Here is a 27,349-nt window from a genome sequence, read left to right as displayed (position 1 = left end):
ACTTCAAAAGTGAGCATGCTGGGAAGTGAAGGAATAAAAAGAATGGCAAAGATCTGTTCAGGTATGAACATGGGCCACACACACAAACACACACACAGCTGCTTTCAATGATCAGAACCTTAAAGAATAAATGAAGCTAGCCTAAAGATTACTTGTTATATCAGGGGCAGGCAATTATTTTGGGCAGAGGGCCAGTTACTGAGCCATCGAGGGCCATGTGACAGGCAGGGCAACCCAGGGCAGATAAATATTCATTTTCTAAATTTTTTAGGGGCCCCATGGGCCAGATAGAATGGCCTGCTGGGCTGCATCCAGCCCCTGGGCTGCATTTTGCCCACCCCTGTGTTACATATTTTAAAGCAGGGGTCAGGAACCCCTTGCAGGTGTACCAGAGCATGGCACATGAGACCATTTTGTTTGGCATGCCACAGCAGCTTGGGTTCTGGGCAGCTGCTGCTGGCCACAGAGCCCAGACTGCTTGCAGCATGTGGCAGGGAGGCTGCAAGACCTGCTGGAAGCAGCCCCGGCTCTGTGACAGGCAGCTGGGAGGCGGCAATCAGTGCATCAGGTCTGGAGCCCTGGCTGGGCTCTGTGGCCGCTAGTGGTTGCACACGTGCGATGTAGTGCATGACAGGGAAGGGGCCTGTAGCAATGCAACTCCAGCCCCCTTCCCGCAGTGTGCCCCGACGTGTGCGTGCAGCCACCACTACCGTGGAGCTGAGTGCAGCTGTTTGCAGCCTGTCCTCTGCGAGCAGCCTAGGTTCCATGGCTTGCCTGATCCTTGTGGCAGCACAGCCCTGGTCTCTTCCTCGCAATGCTCCCCAAGGCACACGTGCAGCTTCTACCAGCAATGAAGCTGGCCGGGGCTCTGGACCCTGGTGCAGTTCCTTGTTGCAAGCAGCTTGGGCTCTGCACAGACCTTGGTTTGCAGCAGGCAAGCCACAAGCCTACAAGTCTCCCAGGAGGGGTTACCTGGTAGCAAGTTTTGCAACATGGGGCATGTTTTAATGCATCAAGCATGCAGTTTATGGTGCTGCAAACCACATGTGCCTCCACATCTGGATCTAGCCACCTTGTTCTGCTAGGGAACTAAGCAACAGTAACAGCTTGCAGATTCCAAATATGATTCTATCATCTCTTGCCCTGTTCTATTGCAATTTATATGGAAAAAATGGTTTTCATATGTTTATACATTGACTTTTTTTTTTTACTCTGAGCTCTGAAGTGGTAAAGCTGCTTTGAAAATGCTACCAAAAGCACAATTTTAGCACTGCTGGCAAACAAAAGCTGTTTCCAAACGCTTTCTTACTTGCATTATTATGTAATTGGTACCTTCCAGTAGCTACCAATAAGCATAAATGAGTCCTAATACAACTGCTATAAAAACAGGCATTTATGCTTTAAAAAAATAAAAGCAAACATAAATGAAACAAATTTAAATGGAAATATGTAAAATTATCAAGCTTCTCTAAGCTTGCTTAAATCTCCTTCCAAAGTTCATTCTTAAAATGCTGGATGAATTTCACTTAAAAAAAAAGTTAACAATTCAAACTCATTAAAAAAAACCCCTTTCTTTGAGAATTTAAGGTAAAAGTGCACAAGGCATTGCTAGGCTGTGCAACTGCCCTGTAGTGAAGTTTTGACATTTACCAACTTTTTGAAAAAGGCTCAAACCAGCACAGTTACAAATGGTTAAGACAAATTTTTTGCTTTCAGAAATATACACTGCAGATTCTGCATGTACAATCTGATGATTCTACAAACTCTACTAGGCGCATAAATATCCAGCTTATATGTATATATGTTTTAAAGGAGGGACAAAAAGTTATTGAATGCTTAGCCAAATGTTCTCTCATATGTGCTATTAGCAATCATCTGTTTTTATCAGTTTTAGAATCTTTAGAGCGAATAATTGCCTTACCAAAAACAGTAGCCTCTAGGAGAAAGCACTGGGTTTTGTATATGCAGAACTGGTGGTATTGTTGGGTTTTCTGTTGATCCTCATTTTGAACTTTCTTTCAGATCTGCCAAGCAGGTTCAACAATGTCTTTCATATTTGTATTCTGTATATCAGATTATTTATCTTCTGTTGATAGTTATTTATAAGGCAACCCTAAAACTGTGACAGACCAAAGCCAGAAATTGAGCCCAGGTCTTCCGGCTACTCTACCATCCTCATTCCTGTAATGAAGTGCATAAAGAACAGGAACTGTCTACTAGGGCTGTGCGAAATGGCTCTATTCTGCTTCAGCCATTTTCGAGGGACAGTGATTCAATTCAGTGTTTTGGATTACTGTCCTAATTTGATTTGGCCAAGACTGTTTTGGAATATCTACGCTGTTTCAGAGATTTGGCATAGACTATCATGGGGAATCACTAAAATACCTATAACTTTGTCATGCTTTGCCTGATTTGGATGAAAATTGCAAGGATGGTAGCCCCTTCTGAGGGAATAAAGCCTGCCATATTACAAGGAAATAGGTGTAGGGGTTTTTGTGAAACTGCATCTCAAACTGTTCAAAGCAAAACTTGTATCACTTGTCAGCAGCAGCAGCAGCTTGTTGTCATCCCACATGCAGATCCGGGGGCCCACACCTCCCCGGAGGGCTGCAGGGCTGTGCCAGGCTCTTCCCGGGGGGCATGGGCCCCTAGACCTGCGCAGAGGATGACAGGAGGCTGTTGCTGCTGGCACTCTGTGCGGGCTGTGCTGAGCAGACTTGGGTGCTGGCACTGGCTCCAACCATCAGCAGCAGCCTGCTATTATGTATGCAGATCTGGGGGCATGTGCCCCCCAGGAGGGCTGCACGGCTGTGCTAGATCCCTCCTGGGGGGGCACGGGCCCCCAGATTTGCATGTGGGATGACAGCAGGCTACTGTTCCTCCCCTAGAGAACTGAGATTGGAAGGAACATCAGGGAAAGATCAGACACTGGTCAGCTACAGATGTCATATCAGAGCAGTGCCCCTCCCTGGCAAATCTTCTCCCTCTCTCCTCTTAGTTTTTGTTCCCTGCAAGCCTGGCCCCAAAACTCTGAAATGTTTTGGATGCTTTTGTTTCATTTCAGAGCTTTTTCTTGGTCTTCTGTTCTGATTTGGTGTTTTGGGAGCTGAAACACCCCCAAAACAAAATGACTGGTGAAGTTTTGCACAGCCCTACCATCTACACATGCAAATGTCCCATTACATCCTTTGGTTAGTGGCATACTAGTAGCTTATGTTCAGCTGAATATGCATCACAGGCCTCCAAATCCCCAGAAATCCTCTCTCAAACCTGTATCTTTTTATATACTAAACACAAAAAAGTCAAATTTGAAATCACTGCTCAGGCAAGAAGCCATACTGAATTTCAATTTGACTTGTTGGCAAAGGACTTACCATACAAAATGGCTATAGAATTGAGCTCCTGTAATGCCCTAGGTTCTAAATAAAAGTGTGACACTCGTATCTGGAGGAGTTCAATTTACAATGAAAGTCTTTAGAAATTAGAGCAGATTCTTTCAATAACATTACATCAGACTGAAATATGTAGCAACAAAAAGCTGAAAATGGGCACTGAACCATTGCAATGAAGTTCTATTTACAAAAACATGAGTGAACAAAGCCAACATTGAAAGGGAGACTGCATGGAAGAGGGAATCAACAACCCTTTCTGTGACATTCACAGAATTCTTTCATGCATGCAGACAATCTTATATAATCCACATAATTATGTGATGAGCTGATTCAATTTCAGAACTTATTGCAATAATTCTAGTCAACGAATACATATTGTACAGAAAGCAAGAAGACTGAATATATTTAGAAGTTAAAGAAAAAGGATATTTAAAATATTAGTTCCTTTTTATTTTGATAATTTAGAAGTCTAAACAGTAATTTCCCACTTACTATTCAGTTTCGTATCTCCATATATTTGTGTTTCTGCATTTTAAATACTCCCAATTTATGACATAGTTGGCAACTTTGGTCATCATAGTCTGGTTTCCGAGTGGTCTCTATGCAAATCTAATGTCTGAAAATTATGTAATTGATTACTAATGCACTACTGAAAAAGGTAAGTGTGTAATATGCCATATTACTGAGACAGTGGGCAAAGAAAGTGTAATGTCAGGTGTCCAAGTCACAAGCCATTTTTGCCACACTCACCAGCAATGAAATCAACAGAAAAAAAGCAATTTGCTTAATCAAGTTAGCTATGTTTTTGGAAGGAAGGGGTATATTTTAAGGCAAACGGTGTCAGGGCACTCATAGCATTTGTATACATGCTTGTGGCACAGCGCCAGGTGCTTTCAAAAGTGCCCAGTACTGCAGTACATGCATTTGTATAAATGGTGAAATGTGTGTCAGTGCTGCTAAAATGGTGGTGGCATGCTTTTGAACTAGAACACACCAAAGATGTTTTAGTTCAAAAGTGCACTGCTACCATTTTCTGTACACTGACAAGCATTTCACTGTTTATACAAATGTGTGCAATGCAGTGCAGTATGCGTCAGCTCATGGGCACAGCAGACTAGATTAACTGAGTCTGCTCTGATGTGCTGGAAATTCGGCATATTGCAGGACAAAAATGTATATGTATAAATGCCCTCTGTTATTCTTTTTAATGAACTTAGTGTTAACTATCGTTGTTGCTTCTGAGGAGACAGTCAGTCCCATAACTAATTCTCAAGGTTTTGCCAGTGTCAGCCACTGTTAAGTAGCATTTCAGATGTTTTAAACCAAGGAAATGGGCCATATTAGTCTCTGGAAACAATAGCTCTCCATAGCAGCTGGCCTATTTTGAGAACTAGATAAAGTACTAGCTAAATCTACTGGTAAATTCTGTTAAAGGAAGGAAGAATGGAAGAGTCAGCCCTTTTAACTGACAGTTAAAGGGGAAAATTTTCCTTGTTTAAAAGTTCATCCATTTCATGAGGAGCAAAGTCACCAGCAGTGTTACGTTGTTGATTTTGTACACTCATGAAAAAGACTAAAAGGAATACCTTTGCATGTCCTATTAAACATATCTTCAAATGTCTTTTCCCTCACAAGAACGGAATAAAACTACAAATTGCAATAACTACATAAGGGTCGTCATAAGGGTCACTTCAGAAAGTAAACTATACCCCAGATTAATTATAGAAGGGTCTCATTTTCACAGTCAAATCTATTTTAAATACCCTTTTAATAATATATCCACATTAGTCACACATTTCTAGGTTGCCCAAAATTAGGTGGTACTATACACAAGGTGTTTTAGCATACACAAGGAAACTAGGTTTTAAAATAGAATAGTTTTACTGTTTTTATCTTTGGGATAATTCTGTTCTGTCTACCTGAAATGCAGCATTTTGGGAAGCTGCCTTTCTTACCAGTCAATAATTTGTACCTGGAAGCTATTCCAATAATGTGTTTTCACCTTTGCATTGATTCCTATATTGTCAGCTTCAACTTAGCCTACTGTGTGACAAGATTCTTGATGCTAGCTGGGTTAAAGCTCTAGCTAACAAGTATGATCTTGAAGAATTTAACCCAGACATCAAGCTGCTAGTGAAAAATAATAGTGAGAAAAATGAAAAAAAACAACCTTTGAAATTAGAAAAGTAAACATTTAGAAACACCATGCAAGAAATGCATGTTATGTGTAAAGTATGCTTTAAGGTCAAACTATTGAGTACCGGCAACAAGCTGCACTGTAGCTATCACTGAATGCACATCAATGATCCTTCCAAATCCTATTGTAAAATAAGGTGCAACCTAAGAACCAGACCAGATAAGATAGAAGGAGAGTTCAGATAAGTCTCTCACTACTAGTCTTTTTTTAAACAAAGGTATTTTGGACTGTACATCTAGATGCCAATTCACATGTGGCATAATACTTTCCACATTTGTCCTACTGCATACACATGCAAGTATGAGATTCATTTAGGGTACACAACCAACACACACCTGTTTTTTTCGTCCAGTTAGCCTGCTAGATGAAGTTTCTGCATTGTTTTTCAAATTCTGCAGATCGTTCTGCAAATCTAAGTTGACAAAATAGAGCACACAGATCAATAAAATATCAGCGATAGACAATGATACCATGCACTGTGACTGAGCATAAAGTAGGTATAGAATTTTGCATCTGCTTTGGTCTTATGCATGTAAGTCTGTGCATCTTTAGAAAGGAATTTCATTTTATTAAAAGCCATTCACTTTACCCATTTCTTTTTCAATCCCTAAGCAGTCATACCCAGAAACCCAAAGACAGACAAAGATCCAATACTGTACCACTGCTAGATTTTTCATATCTAGAGTACTATTAGTGCAATATGAAGCAGGCACTGTTTTACCACTTTACCTTGGCATTCTTTTTTTCCCAAATTTGAAAGCTGGCAGAGCTGATGCACAATGATTACTGTTTCCCTCCCCCACAATCAACTTTACTACAATCAAAATGGTGGGCAAGTGAAGAGCAAGTTGATTGGTCATTTCTGCAAAGAAAGACACCTATATAGAAATAGCCAATAATATAGACAGCTCTCAAAATACTAACGTACTTATAAATAACTGTTTTACATATACCCCTATAATCTTGATAAAACCCACTGTATACTAACTTCGACAAGCACTGGTTCTTCCCCGCTTCTTTATCCTGGGAAAGGGTGCCATTTCTGGGTTCAAAGGCGTGTGTGCTTCTATATGTGACCTACAAGACATGTATGAAGACCTGAAGTAAAACTTGCAACTGGGAATACTGAAGCCTTCAGAACTCGCATGACAGAAAAAAGAAAATTCTCTTTACCTCAGTGTTTGTCTTCTTGCATTTCCAGAAGATCTCTTTGATATATGATGTACATCTTCCAAGTTACTTAAAAGAAAAGTAGATACCCCAAATCATTCTATAAGCTGTAGGTCTTCCAGCTAGATTCTAGCCAACCCAGCTAGGCCTCTTTTTACTACTGAAGTCTTCAAGGCTTGCAACAAAATGTACAAAAACAATTATGTATGAATACTAGCCCTTTCACTGAATGTATTTACAACTCCATTGCTAGCCAATGCTTCCATTCATGCAAACTATAAAAAAGAAAAAGAATTGGATGAAACCCTTACTCCCACCAAAACACATACAAATAACATTACAATACATAGTGAATCTTTTAAATTTCAAGCAAGTCCTTCAAACAAAATATGTCCTTGTCTATGTTTTCACTCCCTCATTCTGGATACTTCATATAACCTACTCATTTCTTTCCTTTTTTATGTCCTTGTATGACATGGTATTCAGCAGAATTCAGAGATTTGTTGGAATCTGATAGAGCTGTGCCGTGAGCACTTCTACTATGGCCCTGAACTTGCAACCTCTGGGACTATCAACCATGCACCTTAGTTCCTGGCACCACCCTGACCCCCTAGCCTACTAATGACTTCCATACAGTTTCAGCCATGTCTTCTGTACAGACCTTACAGAAGGCTTATACAAATTACAGTTACTCTTGATTTAGAACCAAATTTGCATCTGTGTTTATGTTCTTGGTGAAATATCATCCCATCAGAAGAAGCCACTTAGCAATCATAGAACAGTAACAGTAAGCATTCTGTACAGGAAGACTATCATCTCTAGCACAACACCTTTCTTGGTGAACAAAGTTATAAAGTCTAGGTTTTCAATATTTGCAACAACTTATTCAGTGGTGACTCAATAAAAAGTGACTAGCTAAAATTAGACTGAAATGGTAAATCCCTCATCATTAAAGCACAACAGAGCTTTCAGACTTTAGGTTAAACTGCTCTTCCACTTGGAACCAGTTTAACCTACTGATGAAAAAAGAGAGAATTTCCTTTCACTACAACCACAATCCATAAACAGAACATTTTACTGAAATCACAGATAAACTCAGATCTCTCCCTACTCTGTCTTGGTAGAAGCAGCTCTGGCTCCTAGTAGACATTAATTTAGTGGTACTGTTAGGATCAGATCCCTGATCCCAATAATCACATGCCCTGGGTATGTAATTTTGGGGATCAGGAATCAGACCCCAATCATGCCCTTTAAATTTGCTAGTGCATGTGGAGCCTGAGATTGAAATCTTGGGCTCTACTTGAACCAGAAGTTCCAGAGCTTTATACCTGGCATCATTACTGTCAGGTGAGGAACATGACTGGCTCCCCCCCTCCCCTCAGCAAATTCAGAGCTACACTGCTGGCGGCACATAGCTATGGATTTGCTGAGTAGGGGGGAACCAACTGTACCAGCCTCAGTCCAGATCCACTGTTGACATGCCCTAGTTCCCATGCTAGCAATCATGCCTGGGGTTCCCCCATATCAGCTGGGCCAGGGCTCCCTCCATTCTGATGCCAACAATCAGCTAAACTGTCAGCATGGGGACAGGACGTACCAGATGGTCAACTTAAGGTGCCACAAGCCACCCACAGAAGCATTTTGCATAATATGTGAAATATTTTTGCCTGGTTTGCCATTCTATGGTGCCATAAATAGCAACATGTCACACACATTGAGCCAATTTATGGTGGGATTAACATATTACTTATGTGATTAACAGGGACCTCAAAATATTTTCTCTGCCCCTCAAAATTCAGAGGGCAGGACTAAAAGTTTGAGAATAGAGTTAGACAGATTCCAGCAATTAAGGCATAAAGACTTATTCTGAAACCTGTTGAAGGCAAGCATGTGCATCCTCAAGAAATACTTAGTAAGTTAGCACCATGCTCCACAACTGTAAAACCGAACACTTGGAAAAAAAGAAGAACCATTTGTTTGTATTATCTTTCTGTTGCACATTTTTAAAGGAGCACTTCTATATTCTTATGGTGCTTATAAGACTTTAATTTCAAGTCCCAGTATCATACAAGGATCAGTGACATGATGATCAGTTACAAACCTTTGTTCCATTTCCAAAACATTTCCATGATTTGTTTCAACACTTGCAGGTGTGTCTTGTGAGGCTTTTCCTTCCAATCGTTTGGCCTCCACCTCTTTCATTGCTGCCTGTGAAAAATCCAAGAGCAATACATTTATTTTAATATAAAGAGCAGCTACATACATTACTGTTAAAATACATTAGCATAGGCTAAATAGTAGAACACACCTACATCAGAGGGTTAGGTCCACAAACCCTCACCTTTGCAGCAGGAGTTAGAAGATGCAACACAAAAGCTGTGAGGGACTGTGGTGTTGCTATAGTCATGTGCTGCAGCTTTTGTTAGAGTGTGTGCTGCTTCTTCCATCAGCTATGGAGGGACAGATGAGCTGAAGTAAAAGCCTGCCCTTCACTTGGCAATCTGCTGAGAATTAAAGTGGCTGCAAACTACCCCCAAAAGAATGATCTGAGTTCTACCATACTATGCTTACCTTGTAGACTTTATAAAAGGAACATTTTACCATTTTACATTTACATTTTACCAGGTCAAGTATATTTCAGCAGCATTAATGAAAAACTAAAGCTCAGTTAGGACATTAAGTTCAAGACCACTCAGTATGTCAGAGTAAAATTAAAAGGACCACTGTTGATATGGCATATATTAGTTATGCATTGCAGGTTCATATAGCAAAGAAGGGTAGGTAGGTGATGTATGTGGTTGGTACATCTTAGATCAGTTCTATAATGAGTTCAAAAATTAGAAGGAAGAATTCAAAATATTTGTAAAAATAAGTAAATAATAAAAATAAGGCCTGGCAGTTCCCTCCCTTAAGTGTTAAAACTCAGGGCTGTCTCTCCTCCGACCCCTTTTTGGCCCGGAAGAGCCGCTGGTAGTGCTCCGGATTGAGCTTGAGGCGGTACAGGATTGACACCTTCACTGCCCCATAATCCTGGGCCTCCTCCTGGTTCAGGGCCCAATAGGCGGCCTGAGCCTTACCTACCACCAATGCTCCCAGCTGGCTGGCCCATAGCCTCTTATCAAGGCCTGTGACGATGGCATGGCGTTAAAAGGCCTTGATATACGCCTTGGGATCATTGTCTGCTGTCATCTTGGGTACCCCTATGGCCGCTGTACTGTGTTGGGCTAGCAACCGCTGCTGCGATCCCACAATTTGCGTTAGGGCTTGCAAGTTTTGGGCTAACAAATCTGCCGGACCAATCTCGGCAGGTTGCATTGCTGGCGCCCCGTATGATGTTTCCCGGCCAATGCACCAATCTGTCACCGACAGGCTTTTGCTAGCCACGGGTTGGTGGCTCGGATCTCCCTTCTGATTTCATGCCTCTTCCGGACCCTCAGTAACCTCAAGGTAGTTCTATCCGCCCGCACCACAGACCCCGCGCTTGCCTGCCACGTTGTGATGTTCCAGAATGGGCGGGGTTGGCTGGCGGGTCCCTCGGTGCCTGGGTCCGACCCGGCGGGTTTACAGGGCTCCCCCACCCCTGCACCCCAGCCTCACACCACCTTGCTGGGTCACCTCAATGATGTCCTTCGGCGGATCACGCCCTCCCAACTTGCGCACTGACCCATCGTTGGGTTGGGTCGCGCACCCTGGCCTGGCTTCACTTATACTCCTGTCCCACGAGACGCTTCCTTCTGGGAACTGCCCCTAGCTTCCCTATACCGCGTACCCCAAGTGCCCTCACCCCAAATTCCCCACTCAGGGGAATTTCACTTGCAACAACCAAGACTCAGTGCTCCTCTACCAAACCCCGTGAATCTCCCTACTTAGCCTTGGAGTTCAGGCCATTCCCGCTAGCCCTCCCAAGCCTTGTCGGTGACCCCATCTTGCCCACAACCCCTCGTCTGGGTCATCACAGGTGCTCGTCTACCAACATGCCGTCCTCTGCCCTACCGGCCCACCACTCCACCTTCATCGTGTGGCGTCCGCTGTTCCCCATGTGCATCGTTCGGGGCTGCAGGTAAGTTTCCTGCGTTACCCCGCTTCCCGGGACAATCGACTATTGACAATCGGCCCAAAAATCTCTATCAGAGCATCCCTAAATTCTGCTTATTAATAATCAAAATAAGAATGAAGCAACAACAACTATTAATGTATCAAATAATATTTGAAAGGGATACCACAAATTTTAACATTACATTTACATAATCTTATGTAAGAAAAGTTATAGCTACAAACAAAAGGTAACATCTGAAATTCTTGCGACTAATTACAAAAGGTATCTCCACTTTGTGTGTAATAATCTGAACACTTTGTTGATAGTATTTCCTGTCTCATACAGCACTTGTAGAGTATTGGGAGAATTTCACCTGTGTGATGTTTTCCAGGCCATGCAAGTGGGTCATCATCAGCTACAATAGCAGCTGCACTCACATTTGAGTTGGTAATGACCAGAAAAGATGCTCTTAATTCTCAGGCATAGATAAAGGTAATTTAACTCTGCTCACTTGCAGTTTGCCAAGATAGAACAGGAAAGAACCTTCAAACTCAGATTTCTATGCCTAAAATGTACAGCAAGCTTCCCCAGCAACTTGGGCATGCGCAGCCCAGGCCGCGCAGACAATCACTGCCCACCCTCTCAGCCATGGCCGCACAATTGCCCACAAGTGTTACAGACAGACAGACTAAGCCTTTTATTATATTAGGCTAATGAATAGCTATTCATGAAAGCTATAACTAGTAAGCATCTTAAGATAAGACTGAAGCAGGAATATTTCTGCCAATTTTAAAATCAGTGGTGAGCCACAGAATAAGTGTATTGTTTACTTCTCGAAAGAAAAAAGAAAGCCAACCACCGCTGATGATCTAATTATTGCTATATTGCTGCTAAAATTCTTACCTGTTCTTATCTGGAGGTTACTGTTTTAGGCCTTTTTAGTTTTTTGGTGTAAGGAAAACAAATAAGTTAAAAATAAAATAGCTAATTACATTATTTTATGTGAGTTCCAGGTAAGTGGTCTTCTTGTACATACACTAAATAGGATCCTTCTTTAGTTCTTAGTTTTGCTTTTCTGAAGACAGAATATAGAGAATAAGGCTGTAGACTTGCTTTCTGCAGTTTGTGTGAAGTTTATTTCCTTCTTTTCCCAACTGAGTGTGCCATCTTGTTTAATAGAACCATACGTGGTAAGACAAGGCAAGGCTCTTTTCTGTTCAACAGCTGTCCTCAAGACCACTCAAATCATCATCCTGATTTTTTTTTCTTTCAGCTCAATAAAAATAGTGCATGGGAACGTTAAAGCACCAACTTCATGTCTCATCTCAACATACCTTAATTAGAAAGTTAGTCGCACTTTTTTTCAAGAAATCATCGATGTAAGACTTGATTTTATCCACTAAGAGATTGTAATTGAAATTCTGGAGGAAGGGAACATATGGGTCTCTCCTGTTAATTATCATGGCCAGCTTCATTCTTAGAGTCTAATACAAAAAAAACCCCAAAACAAAAAAACAAATATTACAAATTTTTAACTTATTACTGCATTTACAGTATCAGCAAATATTTTCAAGTTAGAATTTTTCAAATATGTATTCTGCATTGAGAGTTAAGTTTCAAGTGCATTTTTACTAGCAAAGCAAGTTCTCTGAACATACTGCCTACACCACTCTCTACCACAGTTTGTTAATTTCAGAAACTTTACTGTGTGGGTTACACATACAACCAAAAGACAAGCTTTCTGGCATCCCAAGCTGCCCTGTTTTCCCTTCACTTTCTTGAGGCATATTTGAGAACTCCCACAGAAGTGGAGATAAGGACATCGGGGCACACAATACATCCAGAAAACAAACTAGGAGCTGCTTTACTTTTTCATTGTCTCCACTGATTATTGCTGAAAGAGCTTAATATTACTGAGCTAGAGGGCCAACTCATACTAAAGTATTAAGCCTTTCTGAAACAAATGTGGAATATGACCTGAACACTAGATGGCAGCTTTTGAAATCTTTTAAATAGCACCACAAGTTTGTGTCATGGATGCTGATGTAGCTTTAACACCATTCTTTCTGGTGCTGCAGTTTGTGGTGGTGGAGGTCTATATGCAATCATGTCTCTATGTTTAGTCAGTCTTAAAAATTTTCATTTTTCTCCTAGTTAGAACATGGTGAGTGATGCATTTCTTATTAAATATGTTAAACATGTCAAGTTTTATTTGGATAGAAATTGGGATTCAATTAAAAACGAACAAACAGCATTTAGAAATTATTTAAGAAAAATATATTTCTGTATCCAGCATATCTGAAGGTCTCATTTTTTAAAAATAGGTTTTGCATTTCATTGCGTATAAAATGAAAGTATTTTCCATAGTTATCTGCCAAGATTTTAGAGCTAGTTAATCTCATTCTCATACCCCAATTCAGTAGACTGGAAAAAAACAAGCTTTCATACTTTTTTAATTTCTAGTTAGTTGCTTCTTATGAATTAAAAATGAAGAAAACATACACTTTACACATGAAAAAGGCAGAAGTTGGGTTAATCCTTCAACAACCTCTGGTTTCAAGTGCTAGCCAGGAGTTCTCTCAATTCAGAATTTTGACCTTAAAACTTCACCAGAAAGCACATACTTTACATGATTCAGAGTTTAAAACCTTAACAAAGGTTGTCAAACCTATTTAAAATTGAATGCATCCTTGAAAGTTTTAAATTTAAATAAAAAAAGTCAATGTATTTCAAAATCTTCATGTAAGTCATCTCAATTCAATTAACAACAGTTCACTGGAGATTTGGATCACACTGGGCGTGCCTACATGTGCATATTAATATGCAATAAACTCTGGTGCTTATCGCACCAGAGTTTATTGCTCCTGAGCACCACTTTTACACCTGTGCCCAGGCATGTAGAGCCAGCTTAGAGTAGTCCTGGCCGGCAGGAGGCGTGCAAGGGAGTGGTGGGGTAGGGGGGAAGAAGAGTGAAAGCCTGCCAGCCTAGAACTGCTCCAACTCAGCTTAATGCATCACGGACGGGCTGGTTGGGGCACGAGGATGCTCCAGTGTACAGCTAGCCAGTAAGTAGTCCCTGCACTGAAATGCCCTCATGCCCCAGCCAGTCTCAAGAGTGTCTACACAAGCGCTGCTGAGCATGAAAAAAAAACTCTGCAGCAGGATAGTACTTGTATTTACAAGTACTACTTGCTGCAGAGTTAATTTGTTTCCTGCGGCCTAGTAGGCCTGTATGTGTAGATGCCGAGACATTTACTGTAGAGCTAATTAGACAATTCAAAAGTAAATGTCTCATGTAGACACACCCATTATGTTCATTTGGTTCAGGTAGAAGATGGGTATGAGCATCAGACCTTGGTATAACTGGTTTTTGACTAAAGTTTTAGACAATATTAATTGTACTGAGCTTACGTCATGCCTTAATAACTTTAATTTAGGTAAGGCTTTATTTTCTGCTCCACATCCAAATCCCCTCTCGCCAAGTGAATTATAAAGGTGAAGAAAAGAAAAAAGAATCACTTTCAGGCTAAGTTGTCTGATTTTTCTTCTACAGTTCTACTCAAAGCTAAACATATACAGTTTAAAATAAAAAGGTATAGGTTACCTACCTTATTTGGTTCTGAATCTAGTCTGTCAAGGACTCCAGAAGCCTCCTTATAATATCCTTTTTCTATGTAGACTGCTACAGCCTGTAGGGAGAATAAATACAACTGTAACTACAGGACACACTGAATTCAGTACTACTTAGACCATTCTGAAAAGCATACGTGTGTTATAATTAATGCCAAAACAGGATTCTTAATTATTTTGAAGGAGAGATAGCAATCTAAAGCAATTTGTTTGTACTAGTAAGTTTTATTTAGCTTTTGGGCAGAGGTGGCACAGGTAACAAACTCATCAGACCACACAAGGCAGATCTGGGTTGTAGAGCTCATCTGCAAGCTGAATTGAGAGCATGGAGCTGCCTAATTTGTTCTATGGGGCTGCTAGCAAGGCTGGAAATTTAGTGATTGGACAAACTCCCAGAGCCACAGCTACCACTTGTCCAAACTGCCACATTTCTAGACCCTTGGGCAGCCCCACAGGTGATATGACACTGTTCTACAATCTGCAGTTGGGCCAGGGATCAGAAATTTGGTAGTGAAACAAATTGTGTCTGCCACAGTTCCAGGAGCCACAGCAGTTGCACCGTCACTGCTGCAATTAAATTTCTGGCCCCAAGGGCTAGCTGACTGGGCTATGAACTCTAGATCTAGCCTGCAGGCTGTAGGTGACACCCCTGCTTTTGGGCAAGAAAGGTATTTTATAAAGCTGGTATGCTCTATCTTTTAGCTATGTATGTTAGGTAAGCGGTGCATGGCCAGGCTGCAGGCCAGATTAGAACGTGGGCCACTCTGCTCACTTCCCAGCCACACCACTTGCTCAGTCTAGCAAGCAGGACCACATTATCTGGCCCATGCGGCTTCCCTGGGGTCCAGCAGTTAGCTGCCATATCCTCTGGTCCGTGAGGAGCTCCTCAGACTGGGGGACAAGCGCTAAAAAGTGGAAAATACAACGTTATTATTTTGCATTTAGCTATGGTACAGTTAAGATAAGAACTTAAACTGGAAGAAAAACAAGTTTGCAAGTTTCAAAGAGATTAGATATTCAGGAGGATAACACTTATTTATAATATTGTGGAGGAGTTTTGAAAGGAATGTTAAACATCACAAATGAAGACTTTAAACTAAATCTCTATCAGAGGTTAGAATGAAACCCTGATATGGGCAACAGCATCCACAGCATCTCCTCTTGAAATTCTTTTAAAAATTTTTTGCGAGTCAGCACATTACCACTTGAACATATCTAATATTGTTGCTTTTCTACTAATACTAGCCAATTGCCAGTCAAGAATGACAGGGGGAGGAGTGCGAGTTGGGCAGAGGCCTACATCTGGCCTGCCCTCTCCTTTGGGGACAGGGCTGGGCCTACCCTCCAGACAGGACAGAATTTTATAATATTAGATTAAAGATATTTTTTTAAATAGTGAACTCAAATGGAAACATTAAAGTTGAATGTGTAGACCATGTTTTTACAGTTCACAGGATATCCCAAATTATTAGAAATTGGTAAGCAACTGCATTTCACATATGCAAGCTACAATACTGTTTACTACTATTTTCAACAAGAGTCTTGTCTGAGACTTATTTTAAAATCCCAGTACAAATCTAGTATCTTATAAGTAACCATTTCAACTCAGTACGTGTTTTTCCATACAAGCATTTATTTACCCCTACTTTGGCAGCAGGGACAGCCAAAATGGAATTTTATCAGGAACTTCAAAGACTGTATTAGGCTAAGTCAAGCTTAAAAGAAAATCATGTCAGCCCTAAAAGTAATTTCAATAAGAAATAAAAACCAAAGCAAAAACAGGTTTTTTAAAAAAAATAAACATTTTTAGTTAGAAAACAGATGCATCAAACTGAAACTGCAGCAAAAATGCAAGTTTTTAAATGTTTCTGATTTAAGAGAAAAATGCTAAAAACCAAACATTTCCCCAAATCAAAAACGTATAATTTCCTTTTGAAGTCTAAGCTAATTACAGTACATTTTTAAAAGGTTAAATGAAAACAGAACATTTCACTTAACCAGAAACAGAATTTTTTCCTGATTGTTAGTTTGCAAGTATATATCTTAGTAGGCAAGCTCAATTCAAACTTCTATTGAAATATACTTTATATTATATACTAGCCACTCATGAAGGTTCCTGACTTGCGTACGGACCTACACCTGGTGCAGGAGGTACTCATCCCCACTAGGGAAAACACCATACTGGATCTGGTGTTAGCCTCTGGGGACGACCTGGTGGGGGAGGTGCTAGTACAAGGGAGGCTAGGGGACTGTGATCATGAAATGAACCGGTTTGCAATCAGAGAAAGGTGGGGAGGGTAACTAGCACAGTGCAAATACTTGACTTTAGGAAAGTCAACTTCGATGTGCTCGGGGCAGCAGTCAGGGAGGCACTCAGATCCCAGGGGGTACCTAGTATGGGGGTCCAGGAAAGGTGGTCCTTCCTCAAGGAGGCTATCCTTGGGGCGCAGCAGGACGCAATTCCACTGCACAGGAAGGCGGGAAAAGGGTCTAAGAAACCTTTATGGCTGAGCACAGATATCCAGGCTGGCCTGAGGGCAAAGAAAAAAGCATACTGGCAGTGGAAGCAGGAGGCAGGGACCAAGGAGGAGTACACCTCCCTGACCGGAGCTTGTAGGGATTTGGTAAGGAAGGCTAAAGCAGCACTGGAGCTTAGATTAGCTTCTGGGATTAAGGATAACAAAAAGTCCTTCTTCAAGTATATAGGTAGCAAGAAGTAGTCTCGGGGTAACACTGGACCGCTATGAGGCAGGGCAGGGCAGGGCAGTTGATGACAGATGCGTGACAGAAGGCAGAACTCTTCAACAAGTTCTTTGCCTCTGTGTTCCTGTCTGCTGACAATGGGGTGCTCTCGGGTGATAACGTAGAGAGGCCCAGGAAGGATGCGAGTCCCCCAACTGTTAGTTGAGACCTAGTTAAGGATTACCTGGAGGGCTTAGATGTATCCAAGTCGGTGGGCCCGGACGACCTTCATCCGTGGGTGCTGAGGGAATTGGCTGGCATCATTGCAGAGCCATTGGCACGGCTGTTCGAGGACTCCTGGTGCTCGGGCCAAGTCCCTGAGGACTGGAAAAGGGTCAATGTGGTCCCTATTTTCAAGAAGGGGAGGAAGGAAGAGCCTGGCAACTACAGGCCAGTCAGCCTCACTTCTATCCTGGGGCAGGTCTTTGAAAAAATTATCAAGGGCCACATTTGTGAGAGCCCTGCAGGGGAAGTGATGTTGAGGGGTAACCAGCACGGGTTCGTGCGAGGCCGATCCTGCTTGACTAACCTGGTCTCTTTCTATGACCAGGTAACAAAGAGCTTAGATGGGAAGGAGGAAGTCGATGTCATCTTCTTGGACTTCCAGCAGGCCTTCGACACAGCGTCCCACCCAATTGTGGTGGGCAAGCTAAGGGACTGCGGCATTGATGAATGCAGTCACACGGGTGGCAAACTGGCTCCAGGGATGCACCCAGAGGGCGGTGGTGGACGGGTTGATGATGACCTGGGAGCGTGTGGGCAGCGGAGTCCCCCATGGCTCAGTCCTTGGGCTGGTGCTGTTCAACATCTTCATTAGCGACCTGGACGAGGGTGTGGAGAGCACCCTGCTCTAGGTCGTTGATGACACCAAGCTGTGGGGTAAAGTGAATGCACCGGCAGGCAGGGACCACATCCAGGCAGACCTGGATAGGTTAGAGAAGTGGGTGGATCTGAACAGGATGCAGTTCAACAAGGACAAGTGCAGAGTGCTGCACCTGGGGAGAGAGAACTAGCATTATGGTTATAGGTTAGGGGCTGCCCCTCTTGGCAGCACAGAGGCAGAGAAAGATCTTGGAGTCATGACCGACTCCAGGATGAATACGAGTCACCAATGCAATGGAGCAATAGGCAGAGCCAACCACACCCTGACATGCATCAACAGGGACATCACTAACAGGTCCAGAGAGGTCTTGCTCCCCGTCTCTGTGGCGCTAGTCAGGCTGCAGCTGGAGTACTGTGTCCAGTTCTGGGTACTACACTTCAAGAGGGACGTGGAGAACCTGGAGAGGGTCCAGAGGAGGGCCACTCATATGGTTGGGGGCCTCCGTGGCCAGCCCTATGAGAAGAGGCTGAGGGACCTGAATCTCTTCAGTCTCCGCAAGACGAGACTGACAGGGATCTTGTGGCTGCCTATAACCTTATCAGGGGCCACTAGCAGGGACTTGGGGAAAGTCTGTTCATCAGGGCCCCCCTTGGAGTCGCTAGGAACAATGGCCACAAGCTGAGGGAGGATAGGTTTAGGTTAGATATTAGGAAGAACTACTTCACTGTAACGGTGGCCAGAGCCTGGAATAGGCTTCCCAGAGAGGTGGTGCTCTCAGCTTCCCTGGAGATCTTCAAGAGGAGACTGGATAGGCACCTGGCTGGGGTCTTATGACACCCCCCACCCCACTCCCAGTGCTCATTCCTGCCCACGGCAGGGGGTCGGACTCAATGATCTGTCTAGGTCTCTTCCGACTCATTGATTCTATGAAAAAAGTGCCAATGTTAAATTAAAACCTTTAATTTTCTTTGAGCTTTTCTTTTGCTCAGCATGTTCAAAATATTTATACAGATCACACACCTGAATCAGAATTAAGCGCCGAATATCTTCATGCAGTTTTTCTAATTTACTTTCCTCCTTTTCAAGTAGTGTCCAAATTGACAAAGCAGATTCCAATGGGGAAATTCTTTGATCGCTTTCAAAATGATAACCTGAGGAGGAAGAGCAAACTCAAACATTTTAGAGTCACTTGTGAAATGGCAAAATTCATAGCATAATATAGAATAATACTATTTTTGAATAGTTAAAAATAGAATCATGGGATGATAGGACTGGAAAGGACCTCAGGAAGTCCAGTCCTCCTATCCAAGGCAGAACCATTCCTAACTAAACTATACCAGCCAAGTGTTTGTCCACCCTGTTCTTGAAAGCTCCCAGGGACCAAGAGTCTGAAACTTCTTTAGGTAGCCTGTTCCAGTACCTTTTAGACCAACATGGCTACCACTTTTATCCTTAAAAACACCCTGTCTAAAAGTACAAGTAGTCAGCGTGCTAGAGGCAATATTTTTTATTAGACCAACTAAACAGTTGCAACAAAAAAAAAAAGTCTTTATTTGGAAGCTTTTGGGCACTGTGGCTATAGGTGACAGGACAGGCAGCCCCCACTGGCCTCAAACTGCAGCAAAGGAAATTTAGGTTGGAGATTTGAGAAGAACTTTCTGGCTATGGCTGTAGTAAAGCACTGGAACAGGCTACCTAGACATATATATAAAACATAGTGTCGAATTGAGAGAGAGAGAATCTCAGTTGAACACAATACTTTATTGATATACTTACAGTTTTAAAGCAATTCAGAAGCCTACCAGTGCCTCAATCACTATAACAAAATAAATTCCAAATACCTATAAACTTTAGCATTTGATTTTGGGTTTATCATGGAAAAAAATCAGACCTCCCCTTTTGATTATTAAACGAACCCTAGACTACATCTTTTGATTTATTTATTGTACTAAAACAAGATGTATAGAACAATCTTTAAAAAAAAAAATCCTGTTCATCCTCTTGCCCAGACAGGACTGCTTATAGCAGAGTAAGAGGTAGGGGGGGTGGAGGGGAGCCCTAAACAGACCTAGACAGGTTACAAGGGTGGGCGGATGAGAATAGGATGGGTTTCAACACAGACAAGTGCAAGGTGATGCACCTCGGGAGGAACAACCGGCACCATACCTACAGGTTAGGGAACTCCCCTCTTGTCAGCACGGAGGCGGACAAGGATCTTTGGGTCATCGCTGACTCCAAGATGAACATGGGCCAGCAGTGTGGGGAGGCAGTTGGGAAGGCCAACCGTACCCTGTCATGCATCCACAGATGCATCTCGAGCAGGTCCAAAGAGGTGATCCTCCCCCTCTATGCGGCACTGGTCAGGCCGCAGCTGGAGTATTGCATCCAGTTCTGGGCGCCACACTTCAAGAGGGATGTCGACAGCATGGAGAGGGTCCAGAGGAGGGCCACTCGTATGATCAGGGGACAACAGGGCAGGCCCTATGAGGACAGGCTACGGGACCTGAACCTGTTCAGCCTCCACAAGAGAAGGCTGAGGGGGGATCTTGTGGCCTGTTATAAACTAGTCAGGGGGGATCAGCAGGCATTGGGGGAGTCACTGTTCCCCCGAGCACCGCCAGGAGTGACCAGGAATAACGGTCACAAGGTGGCAGAGGGTAGGTTTAGGTTAAATATCAGGAGGCGCTACTTCACGGTCAGGGCGGCTAGGGTCTGGAACCAGCTTCCAAGAGAAGTGGTGCAGGCTTCTACCCTGGGGGTGTTTAAGAGGAGGTTAGATGTACATCTTCCTGGGGTCGTTTGACCCCAGTATTCTTTCCTGCCATGGCAGGGGGTCGGACTAGATGATCTGCTCAGGTCCCTTCCGACCCTAGAAACTATGAAATATAAGAACAAAAAAACTGAAGACAAACCATGCCCAAATACTTTTGGCAAAAAATATGGTTAGGAAAAAGAATTGTTTACAAGTGGGGAGGAAAATAAAAACAGTTATTATCTTGTGACTACTTATTTATTTTTGCTCAGGACTCATCACATAAATTAATCTGACTAATGTCTCTAAACTACAATGAAGGAAATTTAATGAAGAAACATTTACCAAGTGATTTCCCTTCTGCAATTCGTGCCAAAAACTGACACAGGTTCACTGCTTTCCTCTGATGTGCAGTTATTCTGGGTAGTCCATTAATAATAGCTGAAAGAAAAAAAGTGATCATAATCAGTTCCGTTCCAGCAGCACCACTGTGTGGCTAGACGTATAACAAGCCTAAAACTTACATAGGTGACATATAATAGTAAAAGATTTTTTCTAACCAGTTAGAGCATTCAAACAAACTATGAGCTATTTGCAAATTTATGTTAACAAACAGCATTCTCCTATGTTACTAAGTGATGGAAAACACATTACTGCTTCAGACAGACTTGACTAGAGAAACATTCATTTCAAGTTTTACAGAAACCATCCAAACGAGAGACATAAATATCTAACAGGTTTATTATACTGTCCATAATAATTAAATTTAGATTTTCTGTAGTAATTAAATCTAGAACACAATATCATATGGAGTGAAGTATCAGGATCTTAAAATGACAACTAGAGGCTTCAGATGCATTCCCATGGCACGCCCCTAAAGTATGCACTGGCACTTTCGCAAGGAACAAAAAACCAATATATTATTACCTTGAAGAAACTCAGTTGTTGCTACAGGAAGTTGCTACTTTCAGTTTGTTACCATAGCAACAGCAGGAGCTCAGAAAGGTTAAAGTACATAAGAGGGAAATCCTCTTCACAAGGTAGAGACGCCAGATGGATTATTATACCTATTAGGTTGGGAATGGGTTTTGGAAAGTCATAATTGAACCACCATGGGATTATTTCCATGGCAACAGGTTGACCCGATTCACCATCATTAGAAATATTAAAATAAGATGGGGGAAGGGGAGCAGAGTGGAGAGGCAAAGGAATATAAATAAGGAGGGCACATGTACATTACTTTTTTGAGCTTCAAGATACCATATTAAAGTAGTGGATTGCAATCTGCCACCGCTTAGCATTAAAAACAAAACCAGCAAGGTGAAAATATTAACCTCTGTTAGTCTTAAAAGTTGTATCAAGTTACCAGGAGTTTTTGAGGTAGACTGCCTCCAAGATTCAAGGAATTGATAGCATTTTGCCAGTGCTTAATATTGAAAATATATATATCTCACAGCAAGGTGAATTTACACTGATACCTTAAAGCTTCACATTTTTAAGGCACTATTAATGCTGAGTTAATAGTGCTCCTCAGGGTTCAAAGAGGAGGGGAAGTATCCAAAAGAAGAGGTGCCCAGTAGATTACTGAATGCTACACAAGAATCAGAAACACTGGAAGAAACTGAAGACACCCATTCAGCACATCACTTAAATGCTGCATTAACAGGGGCCAGATTGGGGCTCCCAAGTCCTGCATTAATGCCACCAGAGGGACTGTGTAATGGTTTCTGTACAGGTATAGAGCATTCTATAGCTACTTTGTCCTGTAGATGGAACCAGAGTTTGAAAGATTTTTGAAGTCAGCAGAAAAGTGCATCTAAAGAGTTTTTAAAGGAACAAAGGACAGGAAGGGAAGTCCTGAATCACTACATCCAGGCAAGTAGCCACACAGCAATCCCTTTCACAGACTCCTCAAGTGGAACATGGATGATCATCAAAAGCTGTTCACAGTATTCCAAGTCTCACTAGTCCATTGTACAACAGAATGAATAGCTCCCTCTCTATTAGAAAATACCCCACCAGATATATCCAAGCATTACACTGGCCTTTTTCACAGACAGATCTGTGGCTCAGTCATCTTGTGATCCACAAATATACCAGGTCTCCCTCCTGTCATGTCTACCCACTGACCCCAAAGCTTACAGAAGAAATGTGTTAGTCCCTAATTGCATGCACATACTTTCTCTCTGCAATATTATATTCAATCTTACTTCTATTACTCTAATCATCAAGTGACCCTATTCCTCCGTGATATTCTGTTCTTGTGTATTGATGCCTCTTTGACACATCATCAAATATTATTGGCATATTCCTACTTGAATGAACTTGGTTTAAAAAGTATTAAATAGATCAGTGACAAGACAGATCACTGGGAAATTCCTCTAAAACAGACATACCCCCGTTTTTAAATGCACTCTATTAGCATCTCTCTTAAGCAGTCCCTTACTCACCTTACACTTCTTGTACTCATCTCCATCTTCCCTAAATAAATTACCTGCCTGGCGCCATATCAAATGCTTTATTAAGTCCTAGAAAGTTCAGTCTACAACATTTCCTTTGATGAGAAAATTATCTATCTTTCCAAAGAGAGAATACTGGGTTACCCTGGCACAATGTAACTTCAGGAAACGAGAACACAGCTAGGAACAAGCATTCCTTTTTAGTACCAGAAGTTTCCCAGAAATTTTTTGAGGTGCTAGAAATTGTGGTGAGAGGGGTGTTCCAGCTTGCAGCCGCCTCTTCTCTCTTGCAGACAAACTGGCACTGAGCTCCGACCTCAGGGAAATGGCTCCATGATGTCACCCGTCTGGAAAAAGCATGGGGGGCAGCGGCAGTGGTTCCCAGAAATTAGGCAGAAGGGAAATGCCCCTGGTTTATGGAAGGCAAAAAGGAGGTGGGGAAGGGCACGTAGCGGGAGCTCAACTCCTCCCAGGGTTGACAAATTGAGCAGTGGGGAAATACTCCCCACACCTTCCACAAACCAGGGTGAATGGTCTGTGGAAGTTGAAGAAGGGGGGCAGCAGCGGCCTGACTCATCCTGGTGGCTAGGATGAGTCAACTGGTGGGGATATATGCCCAAGGCATAGAGGCATTCATTCTGCCACAAGGAACTTGTGCACAGATGAGATCTTCCTGGCCAAAAGCAGAAGCTCTCCCTAGCAGATCCACCAGGTTTCTTCCATAAGAAATTGCATAAATGCCTATATGCTCATAGTTTCTAGTAGGAGAGTGGTATTCCCGACATGCAACACCTGTTCACACCTCATGAATCACAGCCTTTAAATATGCCAATAACGCTCACTGTTAAAATAGTAAGTGCTGTTTGAAATGTGTATTTGTTCAGATTCAGCTTCTAGTAACTGAAGATCTTGTTATAATGTTGCCAGCAAGATTCAAGAATCCTTTACTAATACACTTTTGCTCTTTAAGTAGGTAGGCTGATCAAGTCACACACAGGCTATGCTTAAAAAGCTGAGTTCCTGAAGTTGCCCAAGAGTCTTCTGAAAGCCTCTGAGAAGCTGTGGGCTTCTGGAGATCTGTTCGACTGTGCACAGGTCCCTGCTCCTGAACACTAAGCTGGCAAGAGGTGAGAATCAGCATGACTGACATGGGCAACAGGATCTGTTGCTTACACAGACTTGCCCAGGCCCCATCTTCCCATGTAACCATGGGTATGTTGCTAGGTGCCCACTTCAGCAACCCAGCTTGGGACAAACTCATAGAGCAGAGGACCATCATGAGGCAGGACACTGGCTCCCTCTGGGAGGCCAAGGATCTGAGGCGGGTGTGACTGCAGCCCCTGGGGCCACTCCAGCCCCAAAGGCTTGTGGGAGCCCTGTCATCTGTGCAGAGGAAAGCGGGCCAGAAGCCACCCTCTTCACTTCTCACACATGGTTGAGCCAGCACAGGGGGCAGTTATTTTTTGGGGGCAGTTACTAGGCAGGTGCAGCACATCTACACGTATTGTACCGTTACCCATCAAGTGCCTAGCGTGGGGCAGAGGCCTCCGAGCCACGGATCCATCCCTTACCCTGAGCCGCGTCCCGACTTCGCTGGAAGTCCGGCACGCGGCCGTCGCGGAAATGACGGCACAAGCAGTGGCAGGTGAACTCCAGCATCCAGCCCGAGGCCACCGCTTCCACCTCCGTCAGCAGCTCCGGGGAGAGCTGGGCGTCGGGGTCAGCCGCGGCCCAGCTCTCCGAGGCGCCGTCACCCGCCTCCCCGCGGCGGCTCCGCGGGGACAAAGCTGCGGCCACCGGCTGCATTTGGAGCGCGCGCATTAACGGTTTCGAGCCCCGCGCACCCGCCTGTGGCCCGCCTCCTCCGCGCCGGCGACCAACCGCGGACGCCCCCGGGAGGGCGCACAGCCCCTCCCCTTCCGCATCCGTCACAGTTACTTCCGCTCCCGTGGGGGCGCGGGGTGGGTAACGCGCTCGGCGGTGGCGTAAATAAACATTTTCCGGGAACTGGGCGCTGATTGGCTGAGAGGAGCCGCCCGCCCCTCCCCCCGGCCGTGGGCCGGGCGCTGGGGTCTTCCCCAGCGTTTGCTGCCTCAGCCTCACAACGCCTCGCGCCTGCTTTGTTTCCTCCCGTTCGCGGTGCGTCTCCAGGGGCGCTGCCGCTTCCCGTGCCATATTAGCGAACATTGAAATGAGCTGACCTCTTCATAGGAACCAGCCCCACCTTGCAGCAATGAATGGTGTCAGAAATCAAAGAATACCTTTTTTGTGGGTTTTTGTTTGTTTTTTAAATTTTTAGTGTTCCAGGTCAAATTAGCCAGACCAGGTCCAAATCCATTTGAATCATCCAAAAGCCGTATGTGGTTCTGCTACCAGCGAGTATCCTCCACCCCAGCTTGGGGCTTCAAATATTTCCAAATCCTTTGGTGGGTATCCCACATGCAAGCTGGAGCCCCAGGGTTCGGATACCCCATATAGCTGCAGAAGCAAGCAATGGAGGAGTCTCCCATTTCCATAAAGTCGGTGTGTAGCCGAGATCCTCCCTCTGGAAACTGGCGAGTGGGGAGCTAGTTATGAGGGTCTTGTAGGGAGCCCTGTCCACAAGCAGACAAGGGTGCTACACAGTGCCATATTAATTGCGTTACCTTGGTCAGAGTATATCCCCTGCCACCATTGTGGTCGTGGTATTCCACAAAAAATGTGGAATAACTTTATGGCTGGTTCCTATGAGCACTGAAATTAATGGGGTCCATGAACAGGGTTGGTTGGGGAGGGTTAGCCAAAGCAGTTCTGACCAGCACTGGAAGGGATGACCGCCAAGGGGGACCTGCCTCTGATACTTTGGAGCCAAAGCTCTTGGTGGACCTGAGACAAGCCTCTCTTGGTCGCCATGAATCCCTTTTACCATGACACCCTTTTCCCTACCAGCTCTTCCTTTCCCAGACCTGAGGGAGGCCTTGGCTTGCCTTTCTTAACCTTTCTTCCAGCTAGAATATTGGTCTCATAAAAGATCATCTCTTGCCTTACAAATCTAGCAGATCTCATCAGTGACCAGGATCAAAATTCAGTGACAAAGTAGTCACTGGGGTGGAAAGATAACATTGGAATATGCTAAAACAGGGGTGCCCAACCTTTCTGCCTGGTGAGCTGGATGGGCTGTGCTGGTCCCTCCATAAGCTGGATCTGGTTGGGGTCCTGATCTGGTGCATAGGGCAAGTGCAGCAGGCACCATCCAGCCATGCAGAAGGGGGCAGGCCAGCCCCAGGGTGGTTCTGCAGGGGAAGCAGGGTATACCCCAGCCCAAACTTGGCCGGGGGGGAGGGGGAAGGAGTGTGGCCTGGCCGTAATCCAGCCCTCCAGGGTTGTGAAGAAGTGTGGGTGGCATGCACAGGGCTTCCTGGCTGGGAATTTGGCAGGGAGGAGGGTGGTCATATCAATGGCCACTGCTTTTCTGAAGCCAAATTACTGGATCCATGGGGATCCCTGTGGGCCAGATGAGATGGCCCCACAGTCCACGTTTGTGCCAGAGGTTGAGCACCCCTGTGCTAATAGGAAGCATAATTGTAAACTGCCCTGAGCCTTTTTTTGAGAGGACAGCATAAAAATCAAATACATAAATATATAAAAGATGGCCATCCACCTAACTGATACGGAGATAACTGATATGGAGATGTCAAAATGCAAGCAGTGGGTAACCAGTTGGGACTAGCATTGCAATATGCAGTTAAATGAATTATGCACTTAACCAATATGCATGTAAGTGGAGTACATTATTTTTGAGACAAGTGCAACTCAGTCCAGTAAACACAATGTAGACCCATCTATGAGATACCTGTACTAAGCTCATCATCACAGAACCTTGAGCAACATGATTAAGGTTTGTCTTGTTGTCTGCTGTCCTATCCTCTTCTCAGAAGAAAAAGCCGTGCAGCTTTCTCCATGAGAAGGTATTAGGTGTCGTTTCCGCACCCCCTTCTCCCCCCCCCCGCTTCTAACCACACACGTGACATGTCAGGAAGCACATTTGTGTGTATCATGCATGACATTCTGTAATGCCTTTACCTACACGTCTGGTAGGGGCCTTAGAGAACCAGTTAATCATGTCTTAAGCTGTAACCCAGCCACAACTTACAGCAATTAATGGTATC

At 43.6% G+C, this 27,349-nt stretch overlaps 1 protein-coding gene across 3 annotated transcripts in view; it reads right to left on the bottom strand.

Moving 5' to 3' along the window:
• Nucleotides 1-25,117, bottom strand: part of TERF1 (telomeric repeat binding factor 1) — a 28,962-nt gene extending 3,845 nt beyond the window's left edge. For 2 of the 3 annotated variants that reach the window (XM_090040171.1, XM_090040170.1), the window contains exons 1-9: nucleotides 24,773-25,117; nucleotides 21,088-21,183; nucleotides 19,011-19,141; nucleotides 14,404-14,484; nucleotides 12,130-12,279; nucleotides 8,861-8,967; nucleotides 6,763-6,828; nucleotides 6,578-6,666; nucleotides 5,925-6,001 (exon numbers count right to left, since the gene is read on the bottom strand). In XM_090040171.1, the coding sequence (XP_089896297.1) occupies nucleotides 5,925-6,001; nucleotides 6,578-6,666; nucleotides 6,763-6,828; nucleotides 8,861-8,967; nucleotides 12,130-12,279; nucleotides 14,404-14,484; nucleotides 19,011-19,141; nucleotides 21,088-21,183; nucleotides 24,773-25,022 (1,047 nt within the window). In that variant the 5' untranslated portion in view covers nucleotides 25,023-25,117. Of the gene's footprint in view, nucleotides 1-1,921; nucleotides 2,025-5,924; nucleotides 6,002-6,577; nucleotides 6,667-6,762; nucleotides 6,829-8,860; nucleotides 8,968-12,129; nucleotides 12,280-14,403; nucleotides 14,485-19,010; nucleotides 19,142-21,087; nucleotides 21,184-24,772 lie in introns of all 3 variants that reach the window. The other variant, XR_016441454.1, reaches the window with a different exon arrangement.
• Between the last annotated feature and the right edge of the window lie 2,232 nt (nucleotides 25,118-27,349).

The sequence above is a fragment of the Crocodylus siamensis genome, chromosome 3 (genome assembly GCF_052110815.1).
Source record: "Crocodylus siamensis isolate JL-2025a chromosome 3, ASM5211081v1, whole genome shotgun sequence".
Lineage (NCBI taxonomy): Eukaryota > Metazoa > Chordata > Crocodylia > Crocodylidae > Crocodylus > Crocodylus siamensis.
This window is presented reverse-complemented; position numbering and strand designations above follow the sequence as displayed.